This window comes from Cygnus atratus, chromosome Z, assembly GCF_013377495.2.
Source record: "Cygnus atratus isolate AKBS03 ecotype Queensland, Australia chromosome Z, CAtr_DNAZoo_HiC_assembly, whole genome shotgun sequence".
Lineage (NCBI taxonomy): Eukaryota > Metazoa > Chordata > Aves > Anseriformes > Anatidae > Cygnus > Cygnus atratus.
In genome coordinates this window covers 77869303-77881384 of record NC_066396.1, presented here as the reverse complement: position 1 = coordinate 77881384, position 12082 = coordinate 77869303, and the positions used below count along the sequence as shown (strand labels likewise).

The 12082-nt window shown below is 39.8% G+C and overlaps 1 protein-coding gene across 4 annotated transcripts in view; it reads right to left on the bottom strand.

Annotated features, from left to right (window-relative positions):
* Positions 1-12082, bottom strand: part of VCAN (versican) — a 114149-nt gene that overhangs the window by 89491 nt on the left and 12576 nt on the right. For all 4 annotated transcript variants that reach the window (XM_035563207.2, XM_050716475.1, XM_050716476.1 and 1 more), the window contains one exon: positions 8122-8493. In XM_035563207.2, the coding sequence (XP_035419100.1) occupies positions 8122-8493 (372 nt within the window). The remainder of the gene's footprint in view (positions 1-8121; positions 8494-12082) is intronic.

The following is a 12082-nucleotide window of genomic DNA, read 5'->3' as shown; positions in this document are numbered from 1 at the left end:
CAAAAGAACATAATTGTATGGATGGGGCCACACCACTCCAGAAGGCCTCAGTGTTACACCACGGTCTCGAGCCAGCACATTTTCTTACTAATGAAAACTCTCTGCAGTGGGAGACACTGAAAGGGAATGTTAGAGGGAGAGCTTTTCCAGCTCCTATACCTCTGTACTTTCTCTGTTGTAGGGCATCCTCCACTGCCTGGCGAATGCAAATTTATGGACCATTTGTGTTGCCTTAAGTTGTGCAAAACTTTATTTATATATGCATGTCTGTACATATGTACATGTGTATGTATAGCAGTATTTTGGCTTTGTGTACCCCAAGCCACACAGTCCCTTATCCCCTGTCCATCACAGAACACTACCTTACAACATGAAAAGTTAGAAAACAGCAACTAATTACCTTTGGAATAATTAAAAGCTTAAAGTAATAAAAATATTACTTAGAGATTTTTTTAAGCTGTGATATGCATTATTTATTTTAATTTATTAGGTACTTAGTAACATGGTCAACACTGTGGGCCAGGTACTTGTGGTGTAAATCAGTACAGCTCTCTTCAGTGGTACAAGAGTAAATGAAAAAATGAGGTTCAATTGACCTGCTTGGTACCTGGGGTCTAGACATAAGAAACGGGCAAATTTTATATAGCTCACAATGGAAGTGGATAAAAACATGTACCCTGAATCGTAAGTATGAACCTGTAATATTCACAAGCTGGCCATCTTGGCCTGATTGAAGGTTACTGTACCAATAATATACAATATTTGACAGTGAGTATTACTCAGAGTCGAACCAGGAATGCAGAAGTATGTGAAGCACTTTGCTCATTTGGTTTGCCATTTTAATAATAACTAAAACATATTTTGTATAAATTTAGATTCATTGCCTGTAATATTTTTCCCCCACAAGTTTGCTTAACTGATGTAGCATGACTTCATCCAGGCACTGCTTTTCAGTACAACAGGTTCATTAACTTAGCACAAGACAGCAACATATTTCTCTGAAATCACTTTTTTTTTTTTTTTTAAAAGTTTCAGACTGCCTAAATATATGAGTGCATTCTCAGCAACCAGTTACCTTGCTTCTTGTTTCCTACGTGGTGAAAGCAACTACTGCCCTTCTTGGCTGGCATAAGTGTGGGCTCTCTGCAATACCTGAATAAGGCAGGACTAAAGAGTTAATGTGACTGCCAATTTAAAGGAGCTTTTGCAGTGCTGAGAAAACGCCTTTGGTCATTTGTAAATCCTGGAAAGGAACTTGGGGAATGCTTTGTTCTTCTCACCCTGATCCAAAAGGTAAACTTCACCTATTCTCAGAGTTTAAGGCTCCTCCATTTCCAGTGAGGAGCTAAAGGACATAAAAGAGCCTACAAGATGAATGGGAAGGAGGACATGTATGTATAAGCCTGTGCAACAGCTGCAATAATTAGAAGACCCCCCGGGGCTAAGAAGATTAAAATGCAGGACTTTCATTGTTTCAGTTAGACAGAGAGAGGGAGGAAAAATCCATTGTCCGAGTTTTTGCACTTTAAAACATTTGTAAAGGATTTTTTCCCTTTGTCTATTTGCTCTCTGAAAGAACAGGCAAGAAAGGAGTTACCCTAGGAACAAATAAAGCAACTGGAAAACAGCATAATGTTGTCACTGAACATCTGGCCTAATTACAGTCAGCCTAAGTCAGCCTAATTACAGGAAGGAGCAGCAGTGTCTGCAAGAAAGGGCACTCATAGGAAAGTAATTTGTAGCATCCAAAATTCACTTCTTCTGTCCGAGCAAAAGAGAATGTCTTTTACTCACTCACCCCTGCCTTACACCAGGGAATGAAAGTGTGAAGTATTTCACTTTTAACAAACTAGGACTTCCCTGGGTAAGAGACTCGTTCTATGGTTTCACACCTTTGGGCTACAGCTTTACTTTATTACTTGCCAGGGTATCATGATGCAACACCCCCTGGGATGGCAGGGGAAGGAGTCCTCCAAGATGGTTCTTGCCTTATTGTGGCTAATAAATGACAGTTCACTTTTGCTAGTGAGCTCACACTGCCTGCAACATGCCCACGTGGAGTCACATAAAGCCTAAATTTCAGAAGTAGTCTCATACAGCAAAGAGTACCTACAGAGAAAAGATTCTGACAGTAGTGGTCACACTGTTAATTTTTAGGTCCAAGCCTTAGTCACAGCGGTGCAGACCCTTCAAATACCCCTCACTGCCAAAGCTACCTGAGTTCTGCACAAATTTAGTGATCCTTCTTGCTTTTAATGCAGAAAACAACTTACATGACAAATACATGCCAAAACAGAGGCAACAGCAATGAGCGCTGTATGAGAAGGAGGAACAGCACAGCATTTTCAGCTTTCTGCATGAATAATTCAGCTGTGTTCCTCATTCGAGGCTTTGCACCCATTTTCTGACCTGTCTTATCCTCTGGCAACCTGAGATGAACAGGGCTGCATTGCATCAGCAGGAGATCAGTTGCCAAATGCCTCCAGGATCCTCTGAGTGTGCAGAGAAAAAGTACGCACCAACTGCTCTGCTCCATCCTCCTGTTCTCCAGGAGCAGAGATTTATTGCACCAACTCACACATTGCTCCTCTGTGCAAAATCTTTGCCTCCATCCTCATGGACTAATGCAACAGCTTGCAGGTGTATGCAGGCTCCTCCAAACAAGCTGTTCCAGAGAAGGAAAGCAGCTGATGCTGAGCATTACCTGTATTTTTCTTGGGGATGAGTTGCCGAAGTGGAGGACTAGGTTACTGCATCTGCATCACCTCTGAATAGATCACCTGCCTTATTACCTCTGCACTTGGCCACACGAGCGTTCACCGAGGCGAAGGCACTCATATCAAAATTAAAATTATTTAAGATTTAAAAACAAAAAATACGCAGCCCCTCTCAGAGCTGCCCTCATGTTGGGTGATGACTCACAGGAAAAAAATCACCGCAGCCATTCGTGTCAGCCTCTGCAGGACCCTCTGCAGGTCCTCCAGCCCGACTCAAAAACCACATCCATCAGCCACCACTTCCACAGTCCCTGCACCAGGGCAAGGACAGCTGGACCACAGCATCCTCCTCCCTGCCCCTGAGGTGCCCTGTGCTCAGACTCAGCTCTTTCTGACCCTGAAGTCGGTTCCCCTCTCCCTCCCTTTGATGGCCATTATGCATTGTGCTCTTTCCTCATAGCTACGGGAGTTGGAGGTTCCTTAGCATCACTCACTTGGGAGAGTAAAGTACAAGCTTAAAAATGAAGCAGACAATTTTCATTTAGTTCTCAAGGAAGCATGGACTTTCATCATCAACAGGTGATGAAGTTTAAAGACAGATAAATCTAAAAGATTAAAAAAAATCTCTTCATATGCCATACGTCAGCGATAATAAAGGGGAGTTCTGGTTTTAGAGAGCATAAATCAATTAGATTGTCAACACACAATCTCTCAGGACTCAGAGCACAATTGAGTGGCAGTGTTCCCACATTGGAAACAACTCCCATTTATTATCATTATAATGCCTGTAAGAAAGAAGAGTTTGCATAAAAATGAAAATGTGAATTACCATCTACTCTGCCTCCCTAATTTCTGCTTCTTCCCATTAACGAGGCCAGTATTTTAAGCCCAGGAGTTTCCTTACTGTTTTTTATTTTTTTTTCAAACCTAATTTCTAAAAGGCTTCTCAGACATGCAGTGGATTCAAAGAGAAACTAACAAAAGAAGGACGATGAAAACAGGGGACTCCTGAAACATCAGTAAGAAAAGGGTAACACTATTGCTAAAACATACTCACTGACAAGACGAGTATTTAACCAGAAGATAAAAAAGGGCAAGAAAACTGAAGGATCATATTTGCCACTTCAAACCTGCAGACATCTCCAAGATAGGTAATCAAAAAACACTTTTTCATTTTGTTTACACTTGGTCATCTTTATCGCTTTTTAATATCCCATTTCATAGCACCACACAAAATGACAATTTCATTAAATGTTCAATTATGTTTAAGAATGAAGGATACTGTTACTCTGCATTTCTAAGTCAGCTTTTTATGAGGTATTATGAAACTATTTTATACAAGTGGACTTTGTTATACCTAGAGAAAGGGAATGAACATGGAAATAGAGAGGCAGAATAACACTTTTATTAAATCCTTTGCAGGATTCAACTCACCTAAGTTTGCTTGCCTAAAGGTTAGGAGTCTCGTTCACATTATCCAAGTCTCTCTGGTCAGGGAAGAGGGATATGGTCTCCCACAGAGCTCATCTTACCCACAACCCTCATCAGAGAGGAGCTGTGAGTAGCACGAGCCAACATGCTTAGCCTTGGCCAGGCACCTGAGTTTAAATTGGTGAAGGTAAAACTTATCCTACGCCATTTTCCTGTTTCCTGATTTCACACCTAGCAGCCAACTCACAGTTGTGGAATTGTGATTGGTAAACTATTAGTGGGCAAGCAAATACTCAGGGATGATCGCCAGAGGGCCTGAAGATCACTGCCTACTGGTAGTTAACTTCTACTTTGTCTCTGTTGACATGTCTCTACTGGGATACTGGTGAAATCCCTCAGTGCCAAAAAGCAGCTAGAAGTGGGAAGGGAGAGGAAGCTCAGTGTCAGCTAACAAGAATGGAAAACCATCTCTCCTCGTTATCTGAAGGCTTCTAGTGCTTGGGATTTTCAGGTAACAGCGGCAAGGAAATAACAAGGAATGGAGGAAAAAATAACTTTGAGCATCCAAAAATTATGATAATAGAGTAGAATAGATCAGCTGGAAGGGGCCTACAAAGACCAAGCACAACTACCACGGGCTCCTAACGTGAGACAGTTTGTAATGTGGGTTTAATAATATCAATAACAAGGGTTCTGAAGATAAACTCAAAACACATTAGAAAAATAAAATTGCAAGAACTGACAAAGAAAGAACTGCTTCTGAGAAAAGGGGAAAATTTCAACCAGAAAATTATGAAGGCTGCAGAGGAGACAACACCTCAAAGGGAAAACAAACACAAACGACATGTGTTCTGCATATTCCACTTTTTGTAAGAGCTCCAAGTGCATAATACTGCAGGACTGTTAGATCTATTTTGAACGCAAAAGCTTCCTGTCTGAGAAGTCGATGTAATTATAGGAGCAAGCAGGGTGTAAGGAAAGTATTTCCCACAATTAGTGACAGGAAAAGAGGTATCCAGTGCGACGAAACTGCCCTTCTGCACGAGACTGTGGACCTGCCGGCACTGGCTCCTTCCCCGGCCTCAAGGACAGCTCCGTGGTTGCCATTAACTAGCAGGGTAGGCATCTGGCGGCTCCAAGGCTTCCTGTGTCGACTAAAATTAAGTATTTCCCTCCCTTCTCTTACACTTTCACCAGCTGTGAAATGAAAATAGTAACATGCAGGGTACGGTTCAGTCTAACCACACGGATCTTTGGGATGTGGGCACACATCCCAATGTCAGGCACATGCAAAGTGCCTGACAAGTCATGCAAACTGGCAGTCTCACTTGATCTTGGGATTAATGAAGGCATATATCACGGCACATACCATTGTTACTTGCAATGCCAAAGGAACCACATTAAGTGACCCAGCATGTCCTTCTGGCCCTGTGTTGCTGCCTTTCCCGTAATTTATTAACTTGATTTAATGTACAGAACAGCATTGTCACTTAAAGAATAGAAATAGAAGAATGTTGCTTTCTGAAGCATCAGTAACACTCCTTCTACCTCTAAATTGTCGCCACACAGTCAGTTTGGCAAAAGCTTCCAATTGAGTAATTCTGCTTTACTTTGGGGTTCAGCTATATGATGAAGCAGTTTACTTTAACATTAGCTGAACCACAGTAACGACTTTGTCCACACACTTTTAATTCACTGAAAAGGTGAAGCAAAACATGTCTCTCAGACCTCTCAGACCTTGAGTGCTACTCAAATGCACTTTGTCTTTCACTCTATGAGCCTGAAATGTGCAAGTTACCAAAACTGGTAATAATCTTACCTGGGCTTTATGGGGCTCCGCACAAGCACCAGCTCCAGCTCTGCTTGGGAGAGTGGGCCAAAACACAGTGCTGAACCACCCCAGACGTCACCTTGAAAGTTACCGTGATTAACATGGAAAGAGGATTCTCCCATACTGTGCTAACAACAGGTGATGAAGTATGCACACAGAGAACACACCTCTCTCCTTTGGCAATTGTTATCATTTTGGGGTGCAGGCTCAAAAATTTGATGTAATCAAATTAAACTACATTACATTTATAACAAACACGTTTCCTTTTGTTATCATTTTTTTAAGATAAAAGTTGAATTTGCAAGCATGCAGAAACCCTTACTGAAATGAGGGCATAAAATTTGAGCGACAACACTAATATGAAATCTTTAAAAGTCTGATAAATGCCATTTGTAGTTAATGTAGAAAATGGAAAACCAAGTGCAAAAATGATAACTTAACAATGCTGTTTTCTGTGTGGGTCAAGATCTGGCTTCTTCACCCCAAATTTCAACATTAAAGTAATCACAGAAAAGAGTAGTTTCAGCGAGAAAATGGTGCATGTGAAACTTTCTTTATATTCCCAAAAGACCTGAATTGTGCATCTCATCGCAGTGTTCTGCAGGAACACTAACACAAGGTAAAGTATTGCCATACATCATCTGATATTTTATTGTAGTGAACATCTGCTGCTCCTGGATATAGCTATGTAGTCAAGGGAGCACTTGAAAAGGAAGAAGGAATGCCAGGTACATTCATTAGTGAAAAATAATGTTCAAACCAGGATTTCTTTTGCTTTTGCCATTAGTACTAAACAGCTTACGAAGTTATAAAGACATTAATAGTTATACTGATTTATTGTATTTCCAAATTAAGACCACACCTTCAAAACCTTCCATTGAATAGACGCCAAAAGACTGCTAAAGTTAGGTTTGACATACTGGACAAACAACGCAGTATTAAGCTTACCAAAAATCTTAGCCAAAGCCATGTCTTTCAAAAGCAGATACTAATGTTTGTTTGGAGGTTCAATCACTTGAGTAAATACCCAGCTTTCAGAAAACACCTGAGTGCAAAGAAGCACAAGGCAGAGTCCAAACCAATGCTTGTGCAAGCTGGTACATCTACACAGCACAGTGTTCTAAGTGGAGTAATTTGGGCCCAGGCTTTGCACTGACATGGCATAGTGCCTGGGCTAACATGTCCTGCCTTTCAGCAGTTTATTACTTCAGGTTTAGTGCCAAACAGACAGGGCTATACAGCATCAGGCTCTGGAGCACTCTACGCTGTACTTATGCTGTAAAAACAGGATCTTAGGAGAAGAACACCTATAGATCCAATGCTCCTTTTGCCATTTACACTCTATTTAAAGCCCTGTCTCTTCTATTTCTTTATGAGAACAATTCTCTTCCTCAAAGTTTTGGAGGCTATTTCCTTCTAGTGCTTGCAAGCCAACTATTAGCCCTGGATCTTCCACATGGAAGAATATTAGCTGCCTTCTCCCTATGTGTTTTCATGCAGCTGCTGGCAGATGATTCTCCAACCTATCCAATAATAGTTATGGGAACAAAAGAAACCCCTCCTTTGTGCTTGATGCTCCTATCACAAAAAGAGTGGTTCTCAGTTTAGACACGGCAAGTGGCAAGAGAAGCCAGCCACAGCTCCATTAGGGCAAGGCAGTTGCTTCTTTTCATTCTACAGAAACTATTATAAAGAAACTACTTCTGCCCACCAAGTCTGTCTTCTTGTAAAGACACTGATGTTTTCAAATAGATGTATTATGTTATGTCCCATGGTTCAGAAGGACTGGTTTAGGAAAACTTTAGAAGTATCTGCTAAAAACAAATTGTAAAAGCAGGAGCTCATCTTGCAAAGGATATAAAACCAATCAAAGAATCAAACTACTGTGGGAACAAGTGAAGGGCATTTGTTCCAAGAATCAAAAGTTGCCTCCCAAAAGGTGTAACTGAGAAATGGGAAAGCCACAGGCTGGAAAAGATTCTTAAAAATAAACAAAAAGAGAATGGAACAAGTCAACACTTAAGGAAGGACAATTTGCTAAAGATGGTCCTTTCAATGCCTTCAGGTTACATGGTAATTATTAGCTTTTGCCATGCTGACAGTAATCACTGCTGACTACAAATGAAAAACATAAATCCTTACCATCAACGGCCAATGATACAATGCCTTGTGTGTCCTCAACTCCATACATCACATCACAGCGATACACCCCTGCATCACTCGCACGCAGCTTAGAGAAAGTCAGCGAAGCATCACCAGTCTCCTCTGAATGGGTTGGAACAGACACCCTGTCTTTGTAGTTTTGGCCTATTTTGATGTTCCCATTCTGGGCCACCAGGACTGTGGTTTCTTTTGCATCTTTTCCACTTTTATCCAGTTCAACCTTTGACCATTTGATTCGAAGATATTCGGCTGCGTAGCTGGAGGCTATAGTGGGTGTGGTTGAAAAGAAGCATGGCAGGACTGAAGTTCCAGACAGGGATCCTTTCACCAGGGTTTTTTTTTCTGCTTTAACTAGAAGAGGGAGGGGAAGAGAAAGGAGATATTGCATTAGTGGACCAGCAAAATCAGAAACATACATTTCATCGGTATTTAATGATTAACAGAATTTCAAGACCAGAATTCTATGAACCTTAGCTCATTCATAACAGGTCTGATCATTGTAAGGTAAAAAAAGTTTGTACCAACATCCTCAGCCCTTGGTTGAGGCCCTTCCTGTCTGGACAAATTGGGGCATTTAGTGGAGCTACTGACTTTTACTCCTTGTCTTACCTCAAAACAGCATGTTCATGTGCTCATGTCCTAGAAGTATGCAAAGTCATAGGCTGTTTTACATTGCATCCCTTACGCCATTAGTCTTTCAAGGGTTAACTCTTTTTATTGCATACATGCTGAAACAAAAGCCTTTCCAGTTACATCCTCACAACTAGTCATTCTTTCAAAATTATTTCCTTGTAGCCTAGGGGCCATTAACACATTGCAGAAATGAAGTATTTTAGGATGTTAAAGCAAAAAAGGAAGCAAAGTGTGCAGAAAGTCCCTACTTGGCTCAAACTTGACTTGATAGGACCTTTATCATGTTTATGACATCTCCAGCTGCAAACACTTTACAGTGAAATGCTTCCATCTGACAATATCCTGAGGGGAAAGTTGACTACTGTTCATCCAACCTGCACACAGCAACTGTCTGAAGACAGGATTTCAGTTAGATTTATTTTCTGTGTCATGTTATTTCACCATATTTAATGGCTTAATGAAGATTAAAAGCTGACATGTAATAGAACCTATATCTCCTCTTTCACTGACCTGCACTCACACATTTCTTCAAAGGCTGAAAATGATGATCAGCAATTTTAAGTCAGCTAAGATTCATGACGTTTAGAAAGAAAATATCTTCAAATACCAGCCACCAGCACAGTGAAATAAGAGACACCAGCACATGAACATTACCTAGTTATTTATCTATATACCATCTATTCACAAAAGGAGTAGAATGTTTTGAAACACAAAAGAGAGGAAGAGAAAGGAAAAAAAATAAAGACTGCTTATTGATTATTTTAACAGCGACAGATGACATTATGTAGCATAAAGAATTTAATAGTATCTTGTAAAACGGTTCAATACAACAATCACCAGCATATTGGCCATGCATTTTTATAATAAAGAACTAATTTGAAAAAGAAAAATATTGGACTGACAAAAAAATACCCAGAAATTGGACCAGAAGTCCTTAGGTCATTTCTATTCATGCCTACCTAAGTTGAAATTCTTGGGAACACAACACAGAGAACATAAGATATCTGTATCAAAACTGATTAGACCAGAGAAAGTATAACAGCAATGGTGTAGTGCTGTGCGAATACAGCTGCACTGCATACAAATCTCAGCTGAAAAGTCCACATGGAACTGGACTGTCTGAGTAGATTTACCAGCAAGGTGCTTCACTCTATGATTCAGGCATGCACTGAGATTTTCAGGCTTACATTAACCAGCAAACAGAGATTGGTGATGCTACAACTCACATTTAACAGTCAAGCATTAATTGCTTCACACAGCCTGGGCCAGATTTAGCAAGAATCTGTATGTAAAACAAGGGATGACAAAAACAGGACCAATATAAAACTGAAGACTAGAGAAATTGCAAATTGAAATTGAAGGCAAGCCTGTAGAAGTTACAGAAGACTAAACACCAGTTCAAAAGCTTTGATTGCTAACATGTTGATTTGGGAAAAAAAAATAAAAAATAAAAACACCACCAAACCACTGAAGCAAGACTTTGGGGGAAGTCAGATACCGCTTACAAGGAAATAAAAAGTTGACTTCCCTAACGTTAATTGATTGCTAAAAGCTAGAAAGGACTGGTTTTATTCTGAAGATTTATAATAGGAAAACATCACTGGCTCTTATATCACCTTTAATTTCTTGAAACGTCATTGAATTACCATGGGGTAGAGCCAGAAGAATAGAATGAAGACTTAGTCCTATCAGTTGTGATGGAAAACCTGCCAAATTGCACAGGTGGGAGATTAAAATCAGTCTCAAAATATTTAGCATTTATTATGATCTCTTGTCATCTATATACATTACAGGAACTTCTTAAATGAAAAATGACCTCATTATAATTATCCTGACTGACAGAATTTTAATAAACTTTCAAGAGAGTTGTTTCTGGTTATGTGTGATTTGGAATATCAGTACTGAACCCTAAGGAAATTTATTCTCTTTAAAAATTGTGTCTTCACATCAGTAGACTGAAACCCTTGGCAGCAAACACATATCATCATGATATGCAAACTAGATTTACCCTACACAGGACCACAATCTAGAAAAGGGGAAGACCATGTAGGTACAAACATACATCTAAATGTAGTAAGCATTATAAAGTGCTTTTTAAAAGCACTTTCTGTTTTGACTAGCAGATGAGAAGAGAGAATGAGTAAAAAGAAGACAGAAGGTGAGAAAAGATCTTTTACTGAAAAAAAAAAAAAGTTTGTCATTGAAGGCTAGGAGATGTTACTGCACGGTAACAAAAAACTTGGTTTCTTGCAGTAGTCCAAGCAGAATTTACTCGCCAATGGAGACAGCATCAGTATCTTTTATTAATCCATATAGCCCTTTTGTTTCTTTAGTATTTTCCCTATGCTTGTACTCAATGTTAGGTCTCTTTTTCAACTACTATGCATGTTATGTGACAGACTATTCCTTAGAAGGAATTTGAACACAACTTGAGAAAAGTAGGTATTGCCCACTCAGCAATCACAAGCTTTCCAAGTGTTCCATACCATATCACTGTTCCATAACATACCTTCACCTATCCACGAAGGACCTAAAATACTGGTAATATCATGCATTCTTCAGCAAGAGATTGTGCTGAAATGTCTAAACTGGCTGGCAATTAACGTGAGCATTCTGTTGCTAACTAAAACGTATCACTTATGGGCATACTTAATTCATTAGGGAAAATGCACAGACAATAAAGAAATAAAATACACAGTTAAATCCAAATCACCTGGCCACAGACATGTCTTGGCAGAACTCCCAGCAAAGTCAATGGAGCTTTGTACAAGATAATGGGACTGCAGCATCAGGCTCAGAGCACTTTATACAGTCAGCTCACCAGCAGGTCCTGTGGGCCTTAGCATTTGGATTTTTGTGTCTTCCCCACTTTAAATATTAAATAGCTCCAACATCAGAATAAATAGCATGAGCAGAATGAGGACCTTTCCTATGTGATGCCTTGACAAAAGTCAGTCCTGTCAGGTCTAAATTACTGGGTAGGATTTTCACAGACTTAACATTGTGCTATCTTCCCCAAACGTAAAGCTAAGATATGTTAATCCGTTTATCATGGAGATGATGGCAGATAATACTATTTTTCTTAAAAATAAATAAATAAATAAATAAATAAATAAATAAAAATTACAGCTTGACTTTTCACACTCTTTTTCCCCTCTAGCAAAAATGCCTTAGGTCCTCCTAGTCTACCATTTTGGCTGTAAAGATAACTTACCTTGCCAATGACATATGGCTTGATATCTTTCTTTTGAAGTTGGACACAAACTATAGAAAAACTTCTCACTTGGAAGCAAAGCATCTCCATAGA